Source organism: Rattus norvegicus, chromosome 16 (assembly GCF_036323735.1).
Source record: "Rattus norvegicus strain BN/NHsdMcwi chromosome 16, GRCr8, whole genome shotgun sequence".
Classification (NCBI taxonomy): Eukaryota; Metazoa; Chordata; class Mammalia; order Rodentia; family Muridae; genus Rattus; species Rattus norvegicus.
In genome coordinates, this window is record NC_086034.1 from 14,916,785 (window position 1) to 14,931,617 (window position 14,833).

A 14,833-nucleotide genomic window follows, 5' to 3' on the forward strand; every position below is an offset into this window, starting at 1 on the left:
CCTACAAATAATTCACCACATTAATTTCTGTAGGCTACAGTCTTAGACATAATAATTTTTGAATGTACAGAAACAAGTATTGTGAAAAATATATGTTTAACAATGTGTATACTTCTGAGAAATTTTGACAAATATGTAGAAACAGAATTAAATATAGGTTAATCTAGAATCAAGCAATGAGTACCCCTCCCAAGGAAAAATATCAGTTCCATTTCTTGTGAGGTCAGGCTGGTTCTCATGTATTCATTTACTATCTGAATCCATCTTAAGGAAAGTACTATGTCTGTCTACTCTCTCGATGAGATTTGATTTTATCTCATCCTTAGGATACTATGGAACGTCTTAGTCACTAAGATTTTGCAACATTAGCTGGTCAGTTCTCTCATATGTTTTGGTGTTGTTTTTTATATGATATTTAAAAGTGTTGTTTCAAATGTTCAGATCTAAGGCAATTTTATGCATAATTTTTTCTTCTATTATTTCTTCTTTTGTTCAAAACGTTCATTTGGTTGCAGACATGATTAAATATGCAAGCTTATTTATCTTCCTTAGGCTTCACTTACTTGCTTTTATATTAACATCTGTCATCACTGATAATCTTTTATATATGAAGTAAGGAAAAATATATGCTTATGCGTTTTGTTTGCCTGAGAACCATTTATTAAACAATCAGTCCCTCATATTTTTCTGGCTCACATTCTTCTTTTATAAGATTATCCACAAAACCATGGGGCTCTTCTCATTAATTAGTGTGTGGATGATATCTGACTTCATAATACATCTCACCTTAAAAAAACCAGTCATATTTATTTATTCACATATTTCACATTTATGCTCTTCTGAGAAATTATTTTAGGATTTTAGTATTTCTTTAAGCACTTACTAAATGTATTTTATGAAAATTAATATTTCAGTGCTTCTCTAAAATCTTTTTAAAAATTGATAAATAAGAAGAAATAGTTCAAAAGAATAATCATGATGACTTTCCTCAATCTTTCCTTATTCGAACACTTTTTCTATTTGCTATAGCTTTTCTTTTCTTGTTCACTTTTGAGTCAGATTTTAACTGTGTAGCCTTGGATGAGCTAGAACTGGCTATGTAGACTAGTTTGGCCTAGAACTCCTAGAGATCCTTCTGCGTCTGCCTTTAGAGTGCTGAGATTACAGTCATGTGTCAGCACACCAAGCTCTGAATAAAAACATGTGTTGTTTGATGAAGTACACTTTGAATGTCTACTGCATGCTTCGGAACTAGTTCGCTGTTATCAAGGAAAGAGGATTGTGCCATGGCGAGGTTGCTTCTAACAACATGGAGAGAGAGTTGATGGCATTTGTTCTAACAGTGAAACTTTTAAAAAGTCAAGAAAACATCATCATAATTGATCCGAGAATTTGATCTATACAGTATTTTGTAACTGAAAAACATACTAGAAAGTTGATACAGATACACACATTTATATTGCTCTTCAAACACATCAAATAGGAAATGATTTCACTTGAAACATTTTCCAGTAACTAACACATCCTAAAGATGCTACCAGTGCCAGGCCTTCAAGTACTTTGCATTATTTTTGATATTTTCTAAGAATGAAGCATCTTCCTTCAGCAAACACATCACAAAGTGCAGTGACATTTGATTTTTATTTCATTTCTGAGTGTATTTATTCAATAGGATCTTGGTGTTAGAAAATGTTTACTAAACATTTACTAAATGGGGGAAGAGTGAATGAAACGTGAGTCAAGTAGAGTATGACACAGATGGAATATTATTAATACTTGTTTCTGTAATTTTAAGTGTGGCGGATGCAGAAAAAATTGTGTGCCTCCCAAAATAGCAGATTTTGGGAGATGAATATCAGGCATATCTGATATGTGACGTACTCATTCTAACCAGTAAGACTAGGTGTCTATTAACACACTTGAGTTCCCATTCTGTATGAGATTGGTGTTTTGTCATGATTAGCTAAGTTATCAATCTATGTTAAATAACAGTTTGTTTGTCTGAACCAAAATATGCAGGAAATATGGAGACAGAAGGATCAAGTATCCTACATACTTCTAGTTGAGAAATAAAGACGTCTCCAGTAGTGTGAGAGACAAAATTTGGACATGCAGGTATTTATACAGAAAGAAAGATTACCTTTCTGAACATGAGACCTGTTTCTGTGGGCTTAACTGTGTTTCGATAAGTTCCTGCGGTCAACTATTAACTTCCAATGTAATAGAGTGTGAGTATTCTTGTGGAAGTGTTTTGTTTTTGTTTTTGTTTTTCTTAAGGATTATGTTTGCTTATCCATTTGCTTTTTTCTGGCAACCTAGGGGGCGGCCTTCCCAGGGCTTCAGTTCGTGGGGCAAGCAATCCAGCATTATTTTCCAAACCAAATTGACTTTGACAAAAGTCACAGGGTGAAATGCAATCTACTATGACTGACTAGTGTTCATGGAAGAAAGAGTATGAACTCTGGCAAAGAAAATGCAATGATAAGGCAGAGGGAGAATATGTCCCGCAGACTCAAAAGGGATCAAAGGAAACCAACCATGATGTCACCTCAGTCACTGACTTCTAATCTGCCTACTTGGGCAAAAACAGGTTTCAGCTGTCAATCTATGTAGTCTGCCATACATGACATTAGAAGTACTAGAAAATTAATACGTCACAGAAGAATGGGATCAAACAATGGACAGCAGCAACAGGAAACATGTGTAAGAATAGGAAGCAAAACTGAAGAGAAATTTGGGAACAAGAAAAAGTGTCGGAGGGTGAAGTGGATAAGACCTATGTAGGAGACGGACATGGCGGTTTAATAATGTATGCACATATGCAAATGCAAATAACCCCAATTGACCCCAATAATTTGCACAATTAATATCTCTAAAGAAATGTTTTTAAACGAAGACTAATACACTTATAAACTTAAGGGATTAGTAAGACCATATGTTTAAACGAGCTTTGAATCATTCTGTTCTTTTCTGTATACTCAGTTTTAGAACAGATGACTCATAGTGCATACATTGGTGGAATTAGATCTGATCCATCTTTGTGGTAAAACACCATCAAAGAAAATTGTCCATTAGTGGTTTCTTTTAATTCTTCTCTTCTTTACTGGACAAGGAAGTCAGTTTTAATTGACTGTCTCTAATTTTTTTATTCCTATTACTATAACAAGATATATGGCACTAAATGGCTTGTAAAATAAGGGAGTGACTGGCCTATCACTATCTTGACAGGAGACACAAACAAAATGGGGCCATTATCCCATGGATCAGTGCCAGCATGACAGTGTGGTAAAGAAACAAAAAGGGAATTGGCCATAGATAAAGTGTTTACACGTGATCATTGTTGAGAGGCAGAAAAGAAGTTGATTTGCTATTATTCATAACAACCTGCTCCTTAGGAAACAAATCCTCTCTTATTGACTTTGACATACTCTTGGGAGATAATGATCTATTCAAAAGGGTGAAACTTTCATGACCTACTTACCTAGTTACTAGTCTCTGACTCCTTAAAGCCATCTCTTCAATATCAGTGCACTGAGAACTATGCTTCTCGCCTATGACTGTCTAGTAACAAACCATGGCACCAACCGTAGCACTAATTTCCAAACCATGACATCATCATGTGGACTAAGTTAACTCTAACGCATGGCCGAGTGACTAAAAGACACTGGACAGACACCAGGCTCTGAAAAGTATGTCCATATATTTTTTTTACAGAGACTAAAGTCACTTGTATACTATTAACCAGCATTCTCAGGGGCATAACAAATACAGAAAAAGTGTGGGATGAAACCATTCTTATGTCTCCTCATTCCCCACTAGGAACTAGAGCTTACAAAGGAAAGGAACACTATGTAATGAAGGTATTGTCAGAAGATAAGGTACAGGACATACAACTAAAAAGGCTCTAGCAACATTGGAGCTGAATGTCCGAGGGCCCTAGGTGAAGAATCACGGCTTTCTCTTTGCTCTGATACAAGGAAGAGACCTTCTACTACCATTGATCATGTGTTCACACCAATATATTTGTTGGCAGTAGGTACCCATCCTCCTTATGAACTCATGGTTGTTCATGAATCAAGCCAGATTGGCTCCCATAGTCTAAACTGACATCTAAAAGACACATTGTTCCGAATCACATTAATAAACTATGGGAATAAAGTTTTATAAAGCAATAGAGAGAAAAAAGTCACAATTTTCCATGCTTCATGATTCAGCATAATTAATTTAATAACTGTGTCATATGAGAAGAGTAAATAAAGGAGAAGGAAGGGCTGTGGATACATATGGTCACTGAAGCATGTACAATTGCAAGGAAAAACAAATTACCAGGGTAGTGCTAGAAATAAAAGCATGGTGAGAAATATCTTTTGAATGCTAATTTGATTCTTCTATTGAGCCTTAAAGTGGCAGTGTCTAGGAGTGCACTGTTTATCTCCCTTTGCCTGTATTTTTAGCAGTTATATAACCTGGTGTCTCTGAAAACCAATTAAACACCTTCCTGAATCTACTGGGAATTTTCCTTAAGTGCTTCTCTACCCAGGCTCCAGCGGGATGATCATTTCATTTACAACATCTTGCTGGAGAGCAGTTCCTCATTGCAGGTGTTTTCAAAAAAAAGTACGAAATTAATAAGTGTGGGCAGAATCATAATAAAATGCACATTAAACACCAACACTAAGATGAACAGTGTGTGTCTCTTACCAAAGTCCACCCAGTTACATGAAAGGATTATCTCTGAGGAAAGGATTATATCTGAGTGCTGCAGCACAAGCATGGATCTCAAACCATAAACAGAAGCTTCAGAGAATGAATAATTACCTCCATTAATTTGGCAGATATGAAGGAAATCTTCTTTGACTTGTTAGGCAAAACATCACCACCTTTATCATATCCCTACTGTTGCTGCCTCAAACAAGAACAAGATATGAGCCTTGTTCCTCTCGAATCGCTTTCTCCACTACAACAACAGCCTTGTACACACTCAGATGCTGTGCTGTTGGGGCAGACTACTGCCTTCCACCTTGGGTCCTCAAAGAGACTACACTTTAAACTATTTGCTGCAGGGGCTTACCGACAGTGCTTATGGGATCCTGTCAGGGTCTCAATCACAAAGCATTCACCGTCATTGAGACAATACGCCAGGTCCTTGTCTCGACAGGGTTTGAAGTGCTCAGATCGTTCAGTGGAGTATGTTGTAGTATCTGAAGAGGAGAGAAAAGAGGGCGATGCCGTTGACATGAATTCTAACACATACCACTTCTATCATTAGCTTAACTGTGAATCCAGGATTATACATAGGAAATAACCATGGGGATCGGAGACACAGGACCATTTCTCAATAAAACACACATGTACAGCTGAATTAAGTTGTTTTATAGTCAACCCTCCATTTAGACAGGCTCTGTATCCTAGTATTCAACAAACTACAGGTGAAACGTACTTAGCAAAAAAAAAAAAAGTAATTCGCAACTCAGCATAAAGAACATCTCTACTGCCCTGCCTTATAGAGAAAAAGTAGAAGAGAGTGAACTCAAGGAAAACCCATGCAGCATACAGAATGCAAGGATGGGCTAAGCAGTCTAGCATCGTCCTTTCTTGAAAAACAAAACAAAACAACAGCAGTGACAGAAACCAAAGTCTGAAATAGCTAAAGCACTCTTTGCTTGGCACGGTCCTGTATTCAAACCCCAGCACTGGAAACAAAATGAAGTTGTACCTGTTCATATTTTTTCTCCTCACCATTATTCACTAAGCAAGAGACACTGGCATCCATTGAATCACATTTTTCTTATCCGCTGCATCGAAAGTGGTGAGCATGAGTTGTATTATATAGCAAGGAGTGCATAAGAGATATAAACAGTGCATCATTACAGGGCTTGAACATGCAGACAGAATCCAATATGTGCCTTGGACCAGTCTGCTAATGATACCTTCTCACTGCATCTCAATAATGGAGTCACTCTAGGGAGAGCCCTTATGCACATATAACAAGAGCTCAGTGGTTCTAAGTGAAATGCTATGCAACCACCTTTGATTTATTTTGATCTTATCCAATCTGCTGAATGGAGGATTGAAGCAACATGACCAATTCATGTCTATTATCCCTGCCAAATAATATTAAACATTTGATCAGTGTATAACCTGATAGTTATTTGGAGGTGCATGTCAGTTTGTGCATGCTTTGCTTATAGTTTTAATTCCCAAATAGCTGTTATTCTTTTACATTCTTATTTTATTATGTAATTAAACTCCAAATGCTCCAAATTCTGAATTATTGCCTCATGTGAAGAATAACCTTGGAAAATAGTTAGTGGCATATATAAATAGGATTTCAGTGTTTCTTTAAACACGTACTTTTAAATCATAGTTACTCACATTTTCATTAAGCTACATGTTCATACCTGTATCCCAAATAGTAACAAGCCAGAAATATATCCTAACTACAGGATTATTCCACTGCCTCATCAAGGCATCTTTCCTAGTTTCAGACCTTAATGTAACTGAAGTACTGAGAGAAATTCTACTGTGATAGTCAAGAAAAATACATGTATTTAAAAGTAAAAAATTAATAAATTATTCAGAGTTTAATATTGTTAAATTTCCTTTTCATGGGTATAGGGTACCTCACAATGTTTTCACCTGCAGCTTTCATTCCCAAGACCACTTAATAATTCATTGACGTCCTGGTGACCTGATTAGATGGTGCCTAATTAGAATTAGTACTCAATAAATAAGACCTCCCTACTATCACAAATCAATCTAATGTTATAAGTGAAAGAAAAAATCACTAGGATCGCATTACGATGATATAAATAGTTAATATAATGCTAAGGACAAGAAGACATACGTACAATTTCACAAGGTGGAATAGTTTTGTAATATTTGAATACTTGAATATTTGAAATATAGATATTTCACTATGACAATTTCAGAGCTGTCATTCATAAGTTATGCAAGACAATAAAGAACATAAAACAACAATGCCAACCAACCAGAGCTCGCCCCCAGGGACCAAACCATTACCCAAAGACTATACATGGACTGACCTATGGCTCCAGTTGCATATGTAGCAGAGGATGGCCTTGTTGCGCACCAATGGAAGGAGAAACCCTTGGTACTGCCAAGGCTGGACCCCCCAGTGTAGGGGAATGTTGGGGGGGAGGGGAGGTGGATGGGGAGAGGAATACCCTTATAGAAGAAGGGGACAGGAATGGGATAGGGGGCTTATGACTAGGAAACAGGGAAAAGGAATAACATTTAAAATGTAACTAAAAAAATATCCAATACAAGAAAAAATAAATTAAAAAAATAAAATATCATCCTAAGTAAGGTAACCCAGTCACAAAAGAACACACATGGTACATACTTGTTGACATACTCATTGATTAGTGGTTATTAGCCCAAAAGCTTGGAATGCCCAAGGTACAATTCACAGATCACATGAAGCTCAAGATGAAGGAAGACCAAAGTGTGGATGCTTCAGTCCTTCTTAGAAGGGGGAATAAAATACACGAGGCAGGCAATATGAAGACAAAAATGTGGAGCACAGACTGAAAGAAAGGCCATCAAAAAGACTGCCTCACCTGGGGATCCATCTCATATACAGACACCAAAGCCAGTCACTATTGCAGATGACAAGAAGTGCTTGCTTACAGGAACCTGATATAGCTGTCTTCTGAGAGGCTCTACCAGAGCCTGACAAATACAGAGGTGGATGCTCCCAGTCAATATTTGGATTGAGCATGGGGTCAACAATGGAGGAGTTAGAAAAAAGACTGGAAAACTGAATGACTTTGCAATGCCACAGATAAAACAACATCAACCAAACAGACCTCCCATGGAAGGACCATGGCTTCACCACATATGTAGCAGAGGATAGTCTTGTCGGACATCAATGGGAGGATAGGCCCTTGGTACTCGGATGTCTCAATGCCCCAGTCTAAGGGAATGCCAGATTAAGGAGGCAGGAGTGGGTGGGTAGGTGGGTAGGAGAGCATCCTCATAGAAGCAGGGGTAGGGGGAATGGTATAGGGGATTTCTGGAGGAGAAATCGGAAAAGTGGATGATATTAGAAACGTAAATAAATAAAATATACAATAAAAATAAAAAACAGATGATATACAGACAAACAAACAAAGGGTTTTACAATGGCATTTCTTTTCTATATTAAGATAATTCTCTATTAAGACTTCTCAGAAGATAAAGGGTCTGCAAAACAAATACCATCTCTTTTCTAAATCTTCTTTCTTGCAAAAATATGTTATTTAGGGCAGCATGTGCTACATAGGCACACAACATTCACCTTGCTTGCTCTGTGAAATAATTGACATTCAGGATCTCCAAGCAGAAGGTTTTTCCTACTACTGAGGTATGCTCTTAATTCATGATTGGCTACTTAATTTCTCCTTTAATTTCTTATTATCCATTGATTGAAAGTCACTGATCGCTTCTTTAAGAGCGGCTTTTCATTAGTATAGCCTACAGCAGAAGAAGTAAGATCCTTATTTTTATAATCAGTGATTTTAACAAGCTACAGATTCAGAGTACAATGCAATGGCAAAGCAATTACAATCAATTAATTTCCATCTGACAATTGCTGTCTCCTGGGGTTCCCATCCACCTCCACCAACTACATTGCTGTCACAGTGGGTATCATCTGTCAGCATATAACAGAGAATCAGGGACCCCAGGCAGTGGCTCTTGTAAAAGACCTGGGTATCAGAAGAGGGGAATGCCACCTTAGCATATACTGGAGTCGTCTATTCCCACAACGGAGGAAAATCACAGAATTAATGTAAAATAATTGTAACTGGATTCTAAATGAATATAATGGTTATTTTATAAAGCTCTATGTAAGGAAGCATGACAGAGTGCTGGAACTAATATTCCTATAATTAAATCAACTGAAATTGCCAGTGAATTTAAAATGTGAGCATTTCCCAAAGCATTCTTTTCAATGTAATATCCACATCGTACTAATCCCTGCAAAACAAAGGACATGGCATGAGGTTAAGACATGTGTCTTGTGAAGTAAAGGTTTTCTCTTAAAATAATCATGTCAAAAATATAGATTGATAGGTGACAAAATCAGACTGCTATATAACCTTCAAAACTACCCATCTAAGCTGTTGTTAAAAAGGTAACATATGGGCTGGAGAGATGGCTCAGCGGTTAAGGGCACTGACTGCTCTTCCAGAGGTCCTGAGTTCAATTCCCAGCAACCACATGGTGGCTCACAACCATCTGTAATGGGATCCAATGCCCTCTTCTGGTGTGTCTGAAGACAGTGACAGGGTACTCACATACATTAAAAAAATAAATAAATAAAAAGCACAGGAAGACAGGAAAAAAAGTTAACATACAGAATGCTAAAGTAACCATTAGTTAAGCTTTCTGTAATTTATAATCAAATGTGGCCTAAAAATAGTATGCATAGTGGGTAACACCAATTAAAACATGTGTGTATACATGTTTAATATTTACCATAAAATCATTATAAAAGACATTATATAAAACATAAAATGAAATGAACTACCATATATAATTCATTATGTTGCCTCTGTGCCATAAAGTAGCACGCTAGGTGAGATCTAACTTCAGTCCTTTAAGTCCTTGGCACTTATTACCTTTAGCATAGCAGAATATCATATAGGAATCATCTCAAAACTTTTTCCCCTCAGTCATGTTTGCTTCTACTTTAGGTCTCTGAGTCACCCAGCTTCTGGATACTGGGCACTCTTTCTTGAGCAGCTGATGGTAGCGGATATAGAGACCCACAGCCCAACATTAGGCAGAGCTTGGGAAACCTGACTGAAGAGGCAGAGGATAGATTGTCGGAGTCAGTGGGGCCAAAGAGACTAGAAAATCATGGTCCACAGAATCTACTAAGCAGGGCTAATAGAGGTTCACAGAGGCTGATGCATCGACCAAGGCGCCTGAATGAGTCTGTGTAAATTGCTCTGTATACATGCTATGCTTCTTTAGCTTGGACTAGACTACTAACAGTGCAAGTAGCAGTGTCTCTGACTCTTTTGCCTACTCACAAGACCCTTTTTCTACTGGTTTGCCTAGTCCGGACTTGATATTAGAGTTTATGCCTAATTGTATTGGTTTGTTATGCTTTGTTCAGTTGATAATCACTGGGAGGACTTCTATTTCTTACGGTAAACAGGGGCAGAGGTTTTAGGGTGTGCTGAAAGGAGGGGAAGGAGGAGAGGTTGCAATCAAGGTGAATGTGATAATACACAAGAAGAAGGAGGAGAGGAGGAGGAAGAGGAGGATGAAAAAGAAAAAAGGAGGAAGAGAGGGAAAAAGAGGAGGAAGAAGAAAAAGAGGGAGGAGAAGAAGAAGAGGAGGAGGAGGAAGAGCAGCAGCTAACTATATAGAGATTAAGAAGATAAATGAAGGCAAAGAAGTTAAATCATTGGGTTATATCAACAACCTATATCACCTATAAATTTAGCCAATATTTTTGGGGTATATTTATAGTTTTTAAAATTGCAGTACCATTAAGACAATTCAATAAATGAAACTGACTACAAATTATATGGTGTAATTTGGCATGTACTTAATCAACTGTACTATTAGAAACATATAATTTGGTAATTTTAATAAAAATCAATGCTATATTTATTTATAGACTTTTATTATATGGCTGAAAGTGTTGGTATATCAATACCAACATGAATTTACATTTTCTTTTTAAAGATTCTCTTTTTAGGGTCATACTCAATGGAGACTTAGATTTCCCTCTGACCCTTCCCATCCCTTCATGAATATTACATATGACAAGACTGAGAGCTCCTAGAACAGTAGGTTTACAGCTCTCTGACCCCTGATATTTCATGGATGGTTCCACAAGAGGATGAAGACAGTAGATAGTTGTAGATTAAAGCATATTTTATGCTTGCACATTTTTTATATTTATGCTGAAAAGTATGAATGCATTTTTGTCATCTTAAGGGCTGGATATATGGCTCTATAGTTCAAATCATTTGCTACTCCCACAGAAAACCTGCACTTTGTTCTGAAAACACACATGGAAGCTAACAGCTACCTATAACTTCAGTTCTAGGTATCTAATACCATTTTCTGACCTTCCCCAGCAACAGTCACAGGGTAGTACTCATAGATACAGGCAAGCATACACCCATGTGCCTAAAATAAAATAAACAAATAAAAAACAATCTCTTATAAAAAACGTTTGGACAATTAAATATTCAGAATTTCAGTCTCGAGAGGCACCTAGAAAACAACTCAGGAGTCAGGCATGGTGGTACAGACCAGTTGTCCCAAACCACAGCTCTGTGGAGGCTAAGGCAAGAAGGAAGACTGAAAATTCAGGACCAGCATGGGCAACATCAGGAGACTCACTTTTAACAACAATAACAGCACCAGATATTATAAAACAACTTAAAATCTAGCTGAAGCACAACAAATTTCAAAAAGGAAAGAAAAGTTCATTTCTAGAGGAGGGAAGACCAAAGGTTAAGATCAAAACAAAGCAATAATTTGGAAATGATTTTAAGAGGGTGTGATGAAGGCAGAGAAAGGGTAAGGGTTCCAAGGGTGTTAAGGTCATCTAAGCTTAAGGACATCACCAAGATGTCAAGGACAGAAGTCAGGTTGAGGTGCCTGCCCACAGGGATCATGCAATTATCTGGACCACTCTTCCAAACTTGCTCCATGTAGTTAAATATTTTCATATTTTTTTGGGTTTTGATCTTTCTCCCCAAAGAGGTCACAAAGAGGACATCTATATGTTTTTCACTTTTGTCTTCTTTCCCCTTCACGTAGCATACATAGTAAGTAATCAGCACAGTAATTACACACACCATGGGAAGTAGTTAATTCATTAAAAGCAAAATGGGAAAAAAACTGTATGGCTTCAAGACAGGAATCCCTGCAGATTTTGCAATGAAAGTTAATTTATTAATGGCTAAGAAACTGGTTCCTTCCCCCTTAAGTACTGAATTGAACTTGACTGTCACTTAGGGAGATTTTCTATGTTCCAAACACAATACCACATACGCAATGGGAAGCCATGCTTCTGTTGTAGGAACAAGAATGTTAAATTGCCTATTGCAGACAATAATTGCAGTAGACAGTCAAGGAAGGAGGGCTTAGTTCAGGCTCTATCTGTTATTAAAGGTATCCCAAAAGATTAGTACTGGAGTCCTGTGTGAAAAGTGTGTGATTGTACCATCAGAGAAAGAACAATTCTAGCAAGATCACCTAAGGAAGGAAAGAGATGGGGCAGAGAACATTGGATAAATCCTTCACACTCTTGCTTGGCAAATGACACTGTCTTAAAGAAGTTTTCTTCTTCTCTCTGATAGTTCATCACTTGACAGTTTTCTAGGAAGAGTTAAGTTTTCAGTGAATAGTTCCAGTGGTTTAAAATTTTCAAAATAACTCGCAGGTGAGGGGAATGATTTGCATATGGGCTTTATCTCTGGCAACCTTTTCCAGGGCAGCTGTGTACCTTGAAGAAACCTGCTCAGTATATTGAAATTCCCTCTTGAATCTTCCACTTACTTGGCACCCAGGAAGAAACACTAGTGTGAGATTGATTTATGAAATAGTTAATGCAGCGTTGTTTGAAAGGAAAATACACTATTTCTCAGCTGGCAAGAGACAAAGACAGCTTTTTTCCCACTACGGTCAGAGTTCAGACAATTGTTCCCTTTGCTAGTATAGGGAAAACGAAAATGCTGGGCCAAACACTTTGAGGTTCATTTGAGTAATAGAACTTCTGAGATGAATAACGACTCTTCATGTTTCCTAAAGACACCAATTCTTACAGCAAGTGTAGAGAGACCCCCTTTAAAATTTGCATGGTGAACCTGCTACATTCCAACTAGAAATATACTTTAAACCTGTATTCCCAGGATTCTAGATGCTAAGGCAGGTAGATTGTGAATGTGAGGACAAGCTTGGGCTATACTGGAAGAATCTATGAAAAGAATAGCAAAGAAAGAAGGAAGAAGATAGGGGGAGACCCACATAAGTGGGGGGCAGAAGGAGAGACAGAAAGATAGAGAAAGAAAACTTCCTCTGTTTCAGATTAAATAAACATACAATGGGCATAGCAGGTTTGCTAAAGAAAATTTATTTCTAATTGGGTAATTTATCATGAAAGTCAATATTTATCCTTCTACCTATATACCATTACATATTTATACAAATGGCTTCCACCATGATGGCAGTGATAGTGAGTGACTGTTGTCGAAGCCCTTGCATTTTGTATTTATTGTTCAGAAAAAAATTCTCTGCTCTTCAAATTGTTTTACTGGAAAAGAACCCACGTTATGTTCCTGGCAAGTTATAAATCCAATGAGATCTTAAGTTTATATTTTCTTTTGATCTCTTCACCATGTCTACCTTCATGACCTGCTTTTCCCTGCTACCGCTTATTTTTGACTCTCGTCCAGCTCTTTGATTTTTACCAACACTGCCTTATTTAACCTATATTTAAATTCTAGGTTACTAAAGACTGGCCTTCAATTTACTTCTAAAGCATAGGGAGAATCATTATTGGTCAGGCATCTTTGGATAACACTGGATTTCTTTTATTCTTTTATCCTTTTCTTTTTTCATTCTTCTTTTTTAATCTTAATGCTTATCTTCTTCACATTTGATGAATGAAGCTTGGAAACCTGACAGTTTTTGTCTTTGGCTTCAGGTTTCATTGTTCTTATCTGATGACTTCTGCACTTGGTGAACTCATCATGACATGCTTTATAACATGGCTTCCCTCTGTCCAGGACTTTATTTCTATTCTTTCTTCTACTTATTCTCTAGGACTTTGCTACCCTATGTGATTTTCAAACGGTTATATTAGTAATCTGCAGGTTATTGTGTTAGACATAGTAACTCATGGGATCCTTCTCAGGCTTACTGCATTAAAAGCAATTAAGGTGGATCCCGGGTAGTGCTTTTGTGGGCTCATAAGGTGATTGTCATTCATCCTGCACTCCAAGAATCAGGTGCCCTTGATGACTGTACTGGTTGGTTTTGATACAAGCCAAAGTTATCACAGAGAAAGGAGCCTCAGTTCAAGAAATGGTTCCACAAGACCCAGCTGTAAGACATTTTCTCAACTAGTGATCAAGAAGAGAAGACACAGCACCCCCTTGTGGGTGTTGCTGTTCCTGGGCTGGTAATCTTGGGTTCTATAAGACAAAAACTTAGCAAGCCAGGGGGAGCAAGCCAGTAAGTAACATCCCCTCTGAAATTTCACAAGCCAGGCTGCCATCTTCTGTATTGTTCTCAACATTATATTCCAAGCTCATACAGAACATCCAACAGAGGTCTTAACATTCCAATGGTTCTTCTAGCTCAAAGTTCCAAAGTCCTTCCACAGTCCTCCCCAAATATGGTCAGGTCGTCACAGGAATACCCTACTCCTGGTACCAATTTTTCTTAGTCAGGGTTTCTATTCTGGCACAAACATCATGACCAAGAAGCAAATTGTGGAGGCGAGGGTTTATTCAGCTTACACTTCTATATTGCTGTACATCACCAAAGGAAGTCAGGACTGGAACTCAAACAAGTCAGTAAACAGGAGCTGATGCAGAGGCCATGGAGGGATGTTACAAAATACCCACAGACCACAAGAGGTATAACAAGCAGAAAGGTCCAAGTGAAGATGTTTCAATTCTACTTAGAGGCAGGGGTAGAAAATAATCACAGGAGGTAGTTGGAGAGAGGGACCTGGGTGGGGGTGGGGGACAAGAGAGTAGGATCAGGTATGAGGGGAGGGGAAAGGAGAGAACCCCTCAGGGACAACAGAATGAATGGAAATAAGCAGCCTGGGAGGTGGAAAGTGGTG

At 37.8% G+C, this 14,833-nt stretch overlaps 1 protein-coding gene across 9 annotated transcripts in view; it reads right to left on the reverse strand.

Annotated features, from left to right (window-relative positions):
* The window catches only part of Nrg3 (neuregulin 3), a 1,117,568-nt gene that overhangs the window by 660,245 nt on the left and 442,490 nt on the right, over positions 1–14,833 (reverse strand). For all 9 annotated transcript variants that reach the window (XM_063275921.1, XM_039095029.2, XM_039095033.2 and 6 more), the window contains exon 2: positions 5,072–5,201. In XM_063275921.1, coding sequence (XP_063131991.1) covers positions 5,072–5,201 — 130 coding nt within the window. The remainder of the gene's footprint in view (positions 1–5,071; positions 5,202–14,833) is intronic.